Here is a 13,474-nt window from a genome sequence, read left to right as displayed (position 1 = left end):
GTACTGAAATGACTTTTAATATCTCATGTCGCAGCAAAATTAAAAATATACAAAAAGTTTGTGGTGTACAAAAGAGTCTCAGTACAGAAGCCCCCGCTTGGGGTCTCCTCCCCCTCCTGGGGGAAGCGCAGAGGGGTGAGTGGGGGCTGGGGTCTAAGGATGGCACAGATGTAGTAAATACCAGGAGGTGGGACCAGGAATAGGAAACAGAGGTGGGCAAGGGTGGGGGCCAGGTAGAGAGGGAAGAAAGAACCCAGAGGGGAGAATCACTGGGAATTGTGCTGAGGGAGGGAAATCAGCCCCTCGATCATGGCTAGTGGTTCCTGGAGTTGGAGACTTAGTGGAAGGGGAAGCATCAGTGCTGGGAATGTTCTGGTGGGGCCCCAAAGGACCTGGGCTCTGGTCCCACCCTGCTACCAACTGGCCCAGTGACCTTGGGCTGGCTGCCCCATGAGCCTTCCCCCTTAGTAAAACAGGACGCTGGATAAGTAAACCAGATTCCCAACTTGGGGTCCTAGACCCTAAGGATCGGTGGAGGCAGGAATGGAGGCCCATGAGAATTGTGTATTAAACACTCCAAAATAATACAGATATTCCCCCACCCTCAAGCCCTGAAAGCTAACTTGAGGCCTTGGGAGCATTTATCTACAATCAGAAGCTCAGCTTGAGTTAATTTAATGTGGGAAGATTAATTATTCTTCAAGAAGTGAGGCTTGTTTGGCAGAAAAATCTCCCAAACTATAGGATCCTCAGGGGTGAAAATTATAAGAGGGGGTGCTCTGGGAATCATTCAGGTCCTTTCTAGCTATTTTACTAGTCTGGAAAACCAAGGGGGTTGGTTGAGGGCTGTGTTTATCTGAGAGCACTCTCCCTCCCCCTGCCAAGGTGGGTTAGCCCATCGGAGACAGGTCTGGTTTAGGTTCTGGGAAATTCAGGTGAGAGATAGATGGAGGAATATCCTTTCCTCCTTCCACGCCCTGTGAACTTCTCCCTCATTTTTGTCTTAGGCTACCCTCCACTCTGGGATTATTGCAGGAACCCCAGGGCCCCCACCCCTTCAGCCTGGCCTGGGGGTGCCCTTACAATGATTGTGCATAGAAAAAAGGCCAGGATTGCTGGGGAGAGGGCAGCGCCCACCACGGTGTGATCAGAGAAGGGTGGATGAGGCCAGGCATCAGAGGGCCAGCCCCTCCCCATCCAGATAGGCATGTAGTAGTCCCTTTGCCCTACCCAGGCCCAGGGTCTTAGAAGGCCCTCTGGTTGAGAAGACGCAGCTTGGGCACCATGCCCACTGCTGCCCAGGTGGCCTGGCATCATTCAGTCCCTTCCAATGAGACCTTTCAAAACATATCCATATAGAAATTTGTAGCTCTTCCCCCTGCAGGACCTACCTCCAGCTTTATCTGGGAGGGAGACAGATGCCAAAGGGTGGCAGGAGCCAGCATGTGATGGCGGCAGTTGGGTCTTGGATTTCAGTCTTTTTCAGTCTTCCTCTCCCTGGACTCTGCCTTCACAGGAGGCAGGTTCCTCCTAACCAGACGCCCCAACAATGGAGAACCTCAGCCTCTAAAGTGCCCCCTTCAGGCATGGAGGGGCCTCTAGCCCTTATTAGATGATGGTTCCCCAGGCAGGGACCCTGTGAATGCCCAGGTCTCCCTTCCCTTTCCACTTTTCAGAGTGGGGGTGGAGGGAGGACAGCTCTCAGGGTCACTTTTTAAAGTCTCAGAGGGAGCCAGGCCTCTGTCCTTGACTTCCCCAGAGGGGTTATCAGACTCTGCATGGCTTCCTAGAACCTTCTCAACATGTTGAACCAGAGATTTCAAACTGGTGGCCCATGGGCCAAATCTGAGATTTATTTGGCCAGCACAAGGTTTTTCAAAACTTTGAATTCTAGGGTCCTATAGGCAGGGCACATACTCTCCTGTTTCCCAGAGTCTCTACCACTACCTACTATATAGCACTTGCTCTGCCCTCATTTTCTTCAGTACCTGAAGGCATTTGAACTTGCAACCCATATACCCCTTTCTGGGAACACTTCCTCACTACCCTAGGTTTCTGTGAGTGCCAAGCCCAGGTGAGCTCCAAGGGAAGGACCTGTGGGACTTTAGTCCTTAGGGCATTGGGTTGCCAGGTAAGACCTTCCTTAGATATTTCCAGCCCCTTTGGCCCTCACCAGGTCTCGCCCTCCCTGGCCTCTGCTTTCTCCCACTTTTATGGTGACATGCCTCTGTTGGACTCAGTGTAGCAGGGAGATGCCTGGGGGTAAGGCAGATTTGGGGGAGACACAAAGATGGGACAGATGAGAGGAGGGGACCAAGAAAACCTTCCCTGTGGGGGAACCCTTGCTAGGGAGGGGTGGAGGTTTGTGCTGTTCAATTGGGGTGACAGTTACAAGGCACATGGTATATAAGTGCATGGAGGTGTGATGAAGGGTGTGTTGTGCCTGGAGAGGTTTGGGGAGCACAGTCAACAAGCTGGGGGATCAGTTCCAGAAAACTGGGAGACAGAGGTCTACCCTGAAAACGGGGACAATGTCTCCTGGGTGTAGAGTCACTGAGGGCAAATTTGGTACTCAGTGTCCTGTTCTCTTCCTGGCAAAATTAAGGTGGACCCAACTACCTCTTAGCTCCAGGAAAAGCTTAACTCTGATACTGACTTTCTGTGTGACCTTGGGCAAGTCCCTGGCTCTCTCTGGGCCTCCATTTCTCCTCTATAGTAGATGTGGAGGACAGGAAACTTAGGGACCTCACGGGTCCCTCTGGGCTGTGGTTCTGGAATATTCTCTCACTGCAAGGACCCTGTAGGGGTTCTGGGAAGGACTAAGCAGCCAAGCTGGGGTACAGGACAGACAATGGGAAGCAGGAAGAAGGGACCCAGGGGGTCCAATTCTGGCAGGGAAGAGAGGGACTGGCTGAGGTAGATTGTGTCACAGAAAAAAAGCAACAACAAAATAACACAAATGGGATGATGCCCCTTCCCCTCTTCTGATTCCACTAGCCCAGTGAAACAAGAAGACTGATGAGGACCAAGTGAAGAGGGAGACAGGCCAGCTGAGAGCACGACCTCAGGACAGGAAGGGATGGGGTCCTGAGTTCCCGGGTATATGGTGGTTGGGGGTGGGTTCCTTGGAGGCTCAGCTCTTTCCTGAGGGTAACAAGCAGGAGAAGGTGCCTGTGGCCTCTCCTAGGGCCCCTCACTGTGGTCATTTCCAGGGCTTGGTTGTCCTTGGAGGCAGAGGTTTGAAGGTGGGTTTTGTGGAAAAGAGATGTGGAGGGTAGGGATGGAGGAAGGTCCAAAACTGTGGCCCTGGTTTCCCTGAGAGCCTCAGGCCGCATCTTAGCACTGCCGGCTCATTCCTATTCCCTCCTTCTCTGGTGGCTTTTGGAGCTGTAAGGACTTCCAGCTTCCAGGGAGGGTATTTTTAACTTTTCCTTCTAGGACGCTGGCTGATGGGACAGCCACTGGGTGGGCCATTCAAGGATGCTGGGGAGTAAAATAACTTGTCAAGGCTGACCTCATGTCACTTCTCTAAGCCTCAATCTCCTCCTTTGTAAACTGGGTTGTAGAGCTATTGCAAGCAGGGGCGAGTTTAGGGGAGATAACACTTGGCCCTGGAGAAGCAGTCATCCAGACTTGGGTCTGCTTCCCCAGCATAGTTGCCTCACCAAGGGCTTTAACATGTAACTGGCCCTGGAATTCAGTCTCTGGAGACAGATTTGGGCAGAAGACAAGGTGAGAATGAGGTGGTGAACCCACCAGAGGAGGCCTGGGTCAGCACCAGACCTCTTCCACCACCCATCACCTCAGGCCTGGTTCCTGAAGCTTCTCAGGGGTTGGGGAAGTAGAAGAAAGAAAGTAGTAAAAGCATTCTTATGTGTTGGTGGAGGGAATGCACACTCCATCTGGGCCCATGTGGATGTCTATGCAGTCGCCTGTGTGCTGGGGGGTGAGGTGACTTGTGTCACGGGTGTGATGTGTGCTTGTGTATGTGGGCAGTCCTGCCCTCTCTGCCTTTGGGGTCACCCTGCACCCTGAATGTGTCCCTCTCCTTGAATCCTCAGTAAATTCACCTCACCCGTCACTATCTGATGGGACAGCAGGATTCTGGGACCCGTGAGACTAGCTGCCACTCTGGGCCTCTGTTTCCCCATTTATAACCCAAGGGCGGCTGAACAAGAGAGAGCAAAGTGCCTCTCTAATTGCATAGTCTGGGATTCTCATGGGCCTCCTCACCCCCAGCCCAGGTCTGCAGGTGTCCTTAATATTGTCTGCTGTGCCCTTGTAGTGAACGGAACTTAGTTGGCATGGGGAGTGGGGACGTGGGGGGAGGCTCCAAGCTCTGTTTAGAGGCTCTGTCCCCTCACCCCACAGAACTGCCAACTTCTCTGCTCCCAGACTCCCCCACCCTATCCAGGACTGACTGTCCCAGAGAAAGGGGGAGGGGGCGTGGGAAGTGGTCCCATGGGCACCCTAGGATGTTAGGGGAATAGACTACAGGTCCTAGAAATTTGTCAGATCTGAGGCAAAAACCTGTCAGTTTTCCAGCTGCTATTCCAGGGAGCTGCATCTGCAGGGTGGCTGAGAGCCAAGATTTATGTCATGTCCCCAGAGCTAATTTTTTTCAGCTGGAAACCAGTTGGCGATTGAACTGTCTCAAGGGTTGTGAGGACACTTTTGTCTGGGGAAAACAGCTGTGGACCAAGGTGGATGAGGGCACAGAACTCCTATAAATCCCAGAAATCGAAACTGGAGTTCCCGTTCCTAGAACATCCCACTTACATGGGGTTCTAGAGTCCCCTCCCCACCACCATGGCAGGAGCTACAATCTCCCAGAGCAGAACAGCAGGGCTCCAGTGCCTTCACTGTGAGCACCACAGAATCCAGATCAGAGTGACTCCCTCAGACATTTTATCAGGTAAGTGTTCTAAAACTTAATCCAGAGTTAAGAATGTCTCTCTAGAACAGTTTCTCTGCTAAATGTGCTAGAACCTCATGTATAATTGAGCCCAGAGTATCTTCCTAGACATTTTATCTGTTGTATTCAAGACCTTTATCTGGAAGAAATGTTCTAGATACTCATCTAGAACAAAGAATGGCTCCTGGAAACATTTCACCTGAGGTGTCTAGAACCTCATCCATAATAGAGCCCACAACAAAGGGTGTCTCCTGAACATTCTCTATGTGGTGGATTGAGGGTTCTGCTGCCCCCAACCTGCTCTCGCTTCATGCTTCTGCTGGCCTCAACCCCTCGGTTGTCTCAGGGTTCTTCCTCCTGTCCAGCTGCAGCACTGTTAGTTCCCACCCCAACTCCCCACGCCACCCCAACTCCCTCCTTTCATTTCCCTCCTGCCCAGGCTCCGGATCTTGGACCCCACGGGAACTGTACCAACCTTGCCCACCAGATGCTCCCACCTCCCCTCACATCTTCCATGACCTTCTCCATCCTTCTCAGAGATCCGTCCCCAAAGAAGCAGCACCCCCCCCCCCACGCACACACATACACACCCCCTGAGGAGCACAGGGCCTAGGTCATGGGCCCCAGACAGTGCCCTTTCTCTGGAAGGTCCACCAGGAGCAACATGTGGGTGACTCCAGGCAGGGGAGAGGGTGCAGTGCCCCTGGCACCAGATGTGGTACGTAGGCCTTCATGAAAGTGGGGCAGCTAATGAGGAGTGTAGCACCAGTTAATTCCCTGGACCCTAGTTCGGGGGAGTTTAGGAAATGGGCCACAGGGCTGAAAACAGGGTCTAGGGCTGGGGCCTCCACAAGGCTGTCCCCTCCCCTGAAAGAACCCAATGGTAGGCCACTCTACCCCGGGACCAACAGATTCACACCCCTTTAGCTGGGTGGCCCTGAAATTCTGGGCTCAACACTGTGGTTGATGTGGGGTCAGCCAAGCCTATCCCTTTCTGCAGGGAGACTGTGGCCTACACCGTGGTCTCATACTCCAGCAGCTCCTGGGGGGTCCCCACACTCCGGTATTGCAACCGAGGTGTGGCAGGAGAGGAGTACTCCAGCGCCAGAATGGTCTTCCGGAGCCTGCGGTCAATAAAATGAGCATCCCATGCAGGGTACTTCTTCCGGGGCAGGTCAATCCGAATGACAGGCCCCTCTGTCCGCAAAGGACGAGCCACTGGTGTGGGAGGCAAGCCAGGCCGCACCTGGAAGACAGGTGGCGTGGGGGTCCCTGCACGCTCACCCCCCACTGAGGGCCCTTCCCTCTCAGCGCCTGTAGTCCTTGGTAGGGACCTCGGGGGACTTGTGACAGCATCGGCTGGTGGGCCACAGGGTCCTGGGGCCTCCGGGCAGATGCAGCCAGCTGCCTGGGGACCCAGCATGGGCCCATTGGGGTGCAGGAGGCAGTAGTAGACACACATGAAGAATATGCCCAGCGCAAAGCTGGAGGCCACCACACAGACCAGGATGAGCGAGTGGAAGTCGGTGGAGAAGTTGCGGCTAGAGTACCAGAAGCCAGTGAGCGCGGCATTCTCAAGCAGGACGATGCAGTAGTAGAGGGTCATGCGGCGGCGGCTGCGGCCCTCCTTGACATTGAACCAGCAGAAGATGTAGATGATGCCCACCACCATGTTGTAGATGATCTCCTCCCACTTGGACATGCAGAAGTCTGTCTCGCCCTGGATGACCCAGAAGGTCATGACGCACCAGTGAGCCACGATGAAGATGCCAAAGTAGAGCTTGTAGACACTGGCAAAGAGCGCGAAAGCCAGGCTGCGAGCCGCGATGGTGAACAGGTGCCACAGCACCTGGGCCACGGCGCCCTTGTAGGACAGCGGCCGCTTGTCGTCCCGCGAGTCCCGCAGCACCTTCTGGTAGGAGGCCAGCGTCCAGGCCAGGGACACGAGGGAGGCGGAGGTGGACAGGGCTGCAGAGACAGGGTGAGGGTGGGGTGGGCTGGGTTAGGGGTGGGTCTGGGTTGGGGTCTGAGGAGAGGGGGAGGGTTCTGGGTCAGGAGCTGGGTTCTGAGGAGGTGTGAGGGAAGGGTCTCTCTAAATCAGGAGGGCTGGGCAGAGGGCCTAGGTGGGTGGTCTTTAAGAGCAATGATGGGAGCAGGGAGAGTGGATGGGGCTGGGTACTTCTGCAGGAGCATAAAGGCAGAGGGAAGATGGGTGACTCTGGTCTCCATAAGGGACAAGGCCAGGTCTCTAAGAATAAGGGATGTTGGGATTCAGGGGTCTTGGTGGGAGGGTGGGAAATTAGGGTCCAGGATTCTGGGAGTGAAAAAGAAGGTGAAGAGTTGGGGGGGGTGTCATGATTAGGGCATGGAGGAGCCAGGAGGGGACTATTTGTAGCTACAAGCCACCAGGGTGAAGCTGGGGGGTGGAGAGGGGTATCCAAGCTGAACACAGCTGAGGGTATGAGAAGAAATCCGTGTTGGGAAGTTCTGATTGGGGCCCGGGAACCTGGGGAAAGGGTGTCCAGGAGCCAGAGGTGGTGATAGAATCTTTGAGGTCATTGAAGGTGGGATGGACAGTGTCTGGGTGGGAGGAGCATGGGTAACTCCGGGATATGGCTTTTCTCTGCCATAAAGGGTTGGCCTGGTCTATGAGAGGGCATGGGGACCAGGACTAAGCCTGGGAGGCGTCCTTAGGAAGTGAAGACCAGTGAGGGGGCTGATAAACAGGCTCTCTGGAGACTGAGGGTGACTGAGCAAGTCTGTGAGTTAGGGGAGGGTCCCCAAGAGATGCCATCTGGGATCAGGACAGTTTGGGGGAATGAGGGGTAGGGTCTGAGGTGTGGTGATGGGGTCAGGGGTGTTTTTGGACTTAGCAGAAATGGGGTCTGCTCTGCCCTGGCAAGGGAGAAGAGGGGAGGATGAGAGTGGGGACACCCAGGGGTCCCAAAAGGAGGCCAGGCCCTTCCCGACACGGAGGGTAAATGGGCCGCTGGAGGGGACTTGGGTGTCTCCAGAGGCCTGGAAGGTAGTGAGAGTAGCGGGGGTGGAGCCTCCAAATCCCTGACAGCAAGTGGTTAGTAGTGGGGGTGGTAGGAAGGGTAGTGGGCCCCCTGCAGCAGACTACGGAAGCGGGGCGAGCCCTGGGGCGGGGCTGGGTGGGCGGGGGCGGAGCTCACCGGGCAGCAGGTCGGGCTGGCCGCCGCGGTGCACCAGGAGGCTGAGCTGCAGCACGAGCTGCGGCGCGCTGCGCAGGAAGGTCTCCAGCAGGCGCAGCATGCTCACGTCCGCGCTCTCGAACAGCATCCGCCAGTAGAAGTGGCGCCGCAGCCGCTCCCCGCGCCAGCGGCTCTGCAGCCCCAGGTACATGGCGCGCAGGTACCTGCGGGAGGGACGCCGAGCTCAGGCCCCCGCGCTCAGCCCCCTTGAGGCAGGTGCGCGGTGTGTAAACGCTCCCTGCGCTGAGCACAGCCCGTATCCTCGGCTGTAAAATGCGCCTTTGTAAGGATCACCTCGGGGGCTGTCGTCGTCGTGGGGGGAGTGGGGATCCCCGAATGGGCTCCCTAGCTTAAAGCACTGGCACAAAGTAAACCCTTAGTTCAGCATTCTCATCATCATTATTGCTCTGGGGTCTGCTTTTTTTGCGGGATTCCCAACTCCTTACCGTGCACTGAAGTTCCCATTACTGTCCTCATTTTATAGATGAGGAAACTTAACACCTAGAGAGCTATGCCACTTGTCCAAGGTCACACAGCTAGGAAGCAGGGGAACCAGGATTCAAAGCCAGATAGCCTGGTTCCTTCAGGAACAGTCCCTGGTGCCAACCCCCAGCTTCCTGACTTGATCCCCAACTACACCTCTCAGTGCCCAGTTCTTCCCCACAGGGCACAGAGAAGCTGCTCATAGGTCCCCTGGCATGTGAGACTTCGATGCTTCCTCATGAGCTGCTTCTTCCAGCAAATTTCACGGCTACAGCTGTGCTGCACAGGCCACAGACCCCAGCTCCGAACATGCTCCCTCACCTCTGGGCTTCTGCACCTGCTGTTCCCTCTGCCTGGAACACCTTGCCCTATCTTCCAACCGCGCTGCAGCCCCACACCTGGTAACTCCTGCTTTTCTAACAAAGCTCAGCTTTTAAACACCACCTTTTCCAGAAAGGCTCTGCTGACCACTTTCCACCTGGGGTAGGGACCTCTCCAGACAGGCTTCTGTCTAACCCACAGCGAGTTGTAACTGCCTGCTAATGCATCCATCACCCCCAGACTGGGAGCTCTGTGAGGATGACTCAGTCAGCTTGCTAACTGCTGTACTGTCTGTTCTTAGCACACAGTGGGTGCTCAATCTGTGTTGGCTCAAAGAGTGAATGCATGCATGATGGCAAGTTTGTTTCAATTGAATACAACTCTGGTAACCAAGTAGGGAGTAAGGAAAGGATTCTGAAGTCCTGAGTTCAAGTGCTCACTTTGCTTCAACTACTATGTGATCTTGAGCCAGAACCTCTCTGAGCCTCAGTGGAATCCCTCCCAAATTGGCTGTGAGGATAAAATGGGTTTTAAAATGCTCTCCACCAATGAAGTGCAGTGCCCATGTAAGATGAGAAGGGGCCTGCCACCCAGATCTCCAGGCGTGCTTTCCCCTCTCTGCCCTCGTTCTTTGCCCAGCAGATCTGCCCCAGGCTGTGCAGCCATAGACCTGCCCCCAACTCCCGAATTCTTTGATTCATGGGGCAGGCACACCCTTTGCTGAAACCAGAGAGCACTCTTCTAGATGTTATCTCCGCAGAAATCAGGGAAGAAAATCCCAACAGAGATTCAGTGATCCTATTACTTGAATCTGAAATTGGAGAACCAGGTTTGGGGAGGTCTACTCCCAGATGTGAAGTGCTGGCATTTTTAAGATGTTGTTTGGGAACCTGGGGACCAACTGTATTCAACTGTGTGTTGCCAGTTCAAGAGAGGATTCACAGTACTCCCTGGAATTTGGGATCAACTGACACCAAGAGTTTCCCCAAAGGAGTATTCCATCACAGAAATGGGGTGGCCCTCCCTAGGCCTCAGTTTCTCTATCTGCCAACAAGAAGGATGGGCTTGATGACTCTGGAGATCCTTTTAGAGCTAATGCTCTGTGACTCAATCTCTCCTTCCCATAACATGGCCAGAAACATCCCATTCAGGGCTCTCCTCCTCATCCCTGTGTCTTCCCGGCACCAATCAATGGTGTAGACACACCCTCGACATGACATACACAGTGTGGAACCAGCAGCTGGGAAGGGGAAGAGAATCAACAAAAGCAAAGGCTCCTCAGTCTAACTCTCCATTCTGATGCTAGCAGTCCTTCCGCAAACCACAGGCCTGTGTGTTTACACCTCCTGCTTACACGCTCCCCAGGATAGGGAGTCCCTACCTTATGAGGCAGGGCAGGGCCTTTGCCTTTTGAGCATCTCCAAGACTGGACTGTGTTTCTTCTGGTATACAGAAATTTGTTTCCCTGTACTTTTCATTCTCTGGGCCCCTGACTTCCTCCCACATAAGAATCCCAACAGCCAGAATCACTGATTCACATACCAAGTATATTTTGGATCACTTCTTGGGTGTCAGGCCCTGTGCTTTAAGTATCTCACAGTACAATGGGGCAGAGACAAGATAAGATCTGACTTGCTGTGGAACCCAGAAAAGAGATGGGTAACTTTAGCTGGAGCAGGGAGGAAATCAGGGAAGACTTCCCAGAGGAAGAAACATTTGATCTCAGTTTTAAAGCATAGGTAGGATTAGAAGGCACGCAGGAGGTAGAAGGGCATTCCAGGCAGAAGAACCAGCCGAGACCAAGGCATAGAGGCATGGCCTTTTAGGGATATGGCCAGTGATTTGCTGGGCATGGAGGGGTGGCTTTTCACAGGCAGGGGCATAGGAAGATTAGAATTGTGAAGGGCATTACATTCCGGACTGAAGCGTTCATATTTTATTTTAAATCTGAGTTCTATCCCACAGTCAAGGGGATGTGATCAGCTTGCTGGCTTAGAAAGCTCGCTCTGGAGGCTGGTTTGGAGGAAAGCCAGGAGAGGCTGGGGTTTGGTCCAGGCCTGGGCTGACAGGCTGAGCTAAGGCAGGGCACTGAGGAGGGGCAGACAGCAGAGGCAGAGATGGCCAGGAGTGGGGGGCTATGGGAGAGACCAGGATGGGCTGCAGGGCTTCTGGGGAGCCCAGATCACAGACCACCTTTCCCAGCCTCCATCTTCCCCCAGACCTGTTCCCTTCCCTGTTCCTGTGGCTCTGGGTTTGAACAGAAAGGAGAGACCAGCTGGTCCGACGTGAAGGGGCCTGGGGAGTTGGGGGAGGGCGACACCCTGGAAGTTTCTCTCAGGCTGGAGGACCATCTGTTTCCTGGCCCGGGTCAGCATGAGGGAGGCCCTGGGCCGGCCAGCATCCATCACCACCTGACAGGCTGCCTGCCCACCTCCCCGCCCACTCCTGCCCCCTCCTCTGCCAGCTTCCAAGGCCCCTCACCCCAGATAACCGCAGACAAAGGGCTCACCCAGCTCAGGGCTGCTGTGGGCTGAGTGGGGAAGGGGAGGGGAAGAAAGGAGGCCCCGAGTCCCCAAAATGAGGCATTGGGCAGTGTGGAAAGACCACGCTACAGTCCGGGGATGGGAGGACCTGGGTTCAGCCTCACTCTGCCCCTTTTGGCAACAGCACCCAAAACCGTGACTGTTCCTTCCAGCCGGTACCAAATGCTTGGTGCCAAGGGACTGTGAGGTTTTCATGGGCCTAGGAAAAACGTTGGAGGCCTGGGGAAAAAATTGGCTCTAATACACAGGGAAAAACTGCAGGATCAAAATTAATAAATGTTTAATTAAATGTCTGCAAAACAGAACATGATATCAGCCAATCGACTGCAATTTGGCTTTTATCTGGTTATATATAATTTACATTTGGTGTTTGATGTGGCTGCATTTTAATATGCTTGATAGATGTGGGGCTCACAAAGGTTTTAAAACAGCCCTGCCCAGGACATGTAACCTAATTTCCCTGTGCCTCAGTTTTACCTTCTTTGAGAAGGGGCCAGCACTCACCATCCTGCCTGTGTCACAGCCGCTGGGATGAGGATCAGAAAGGCAAGATGTCAAAATGCAGGGCTTGTGGGTTTGCTTCCCAGATGCTGTATGGCCTTGGGTAGTCTCTTTGCCTCTCTGAGCCTCATTTTCCTCTTTGTTGTGAGCATTGGATGAGGTGATGGGTTTGAAAGTAATTTGCACACTAAGAGGGGTGTGCATATAGAGATTGGGAGCACATGGTAGGTGGAGGCCTCTGGCTTCTCCAGATCACCAAGTAGCCTCTCTTGAAACCTCCTCCAGGAAGCCTACCTATTCTACTCTATTTGAAGGGAAGTTGGAAGAAGCTGATTTTCACCACAAACAGGACCAACACCACCCACAAAGAAGGATGCCTCATCTCAGGGAGAGGAATCCAATCTGGGGGTGGGGTGCATCTGGTTTCTAACAAAAGGCATCCCCGATGCATCCATTCTCTCCACTGCTACCACCTTGGTCCCGACCATTATCATCTTTTGCCTTCTTGGTGGGTTCTGGGTATCCACTCCTGCCCCCCTGTAGTCCATTCTCTACGTGGCAACAGGCAAGATACTTTAAAAACCAGTCAGATCATGTCATTCCCCTTCTCAAAACCTTCCAAGGGCCTCCCATCACACTTGGAATAAAGTCCAAGGGTTTTCCCTTGGCTTGCAGGCCCTAAACCATCTGGCCCTGCTAGTTTCTCTCCTACTCTCAAGCTACTGCTTCATTTGTTGTTGGCACTCCACCTGCCCTGGAGGTTCCTCAAACACAGCCTAACGTTCCTGACTCAGGACCTTTGCACTTGCTACTTGCCCTGCCTGGAACACCCTTCCCCAAGACCCTCCCATGGCTAGTTCCTCATCAGCTCCTGTGTCACCTTCTCAGAGTGGCCTCCTAGGTCACTCATCCCATGTGGACCCTGCACCCTCACTAAACCACTCTCAACTGTCACATAGCCCTGTCTGAACTTCGTAACATACATATCAAACAATCTTATTTATTAATTTACATATTGATTTTCTGTTTTACCACTGGCTCTATGAGGGTAGGGACTCAGTCGGCCTTGGTCACCTCTGTCTCCTCAGCATCAGTACATGTAGTAGGCACTCAATAAATATTTGTTGAATGAACAAAGGTGAAAGAGTGTTTGCATGTGTCTTTCTCTTGACCTTCAAGGCCCTAGGGCTCCATTGCCTGAGATTGCTTACTGCCGGGATACTCCATGGGCAGGCAACTCCTGGGCTCACGGATTCATTTCTGTCCTTCCTCCTCCAGGCAGGCTTCCCTGATACATCTTAGCCTGTTTGGGCCCCCCACAACACTGACTTAAACTGTCCAAGGCCAGTGTGAACCAGAACATAACAGACAGGTTTACCACTACCCCTTTCACAGTGTGGAAACAGGTGCTCAGAGATCTGTTTTGGATCTGATTTGCTGACTACCCTTCTTGTGCTCAGAAAAGAAGCATGTCCAGGAGGAAACTGGAAGAGCAG

The 13,474-nt window shown here is 53.7% G+C and overlaps 1 protein-coding gene across 1 annotated transcript in view; it reads right to left on the bottom strand.

Moving 5' to 3' along the window:
• XKR7 (XK related 7) overlaps positions 1-13,474 on the bottom strand; it is a 28,466-nt gene continuing 14,992 nt past the window's right edge. The window contains exons 2-3 of the mRNA XM_025469663.3: positions 8,092-8,294; positions 1-6,883 (exon numbers count right to left, since the gene is read on the bottom strand). Coding sequence (XP_025325448.1) covers positions 5,928-6,883; positions 8,092-8,294 — 1,159 coding nt within the window. The 3' untranslated portion in view covers positions 1-5,927. The remainder of the gene's footprint in view (positions 6,884-8,091; positions 8,295-13,474) is intronic.

The sequence above is a fragment of the Canis lupus genome, chromosome 24 (assembly GCF_003254725.2).
Source record: "Canis lupus dingo isolate Sandy chromosome 24, ASM325472v2, whole genome shotgun sequence".
Taxonomy (NCBI): Eukaryota; Metazoa; Chordata; class Mammalia; order Carnivora; family Canidae; genus Canis; species Canis lupus.
The sequence above is the reverse complement of the archived record's forward strand: the minus strand, read 5'-3'. Positions and strand labels throughout refer to the sequence as shown.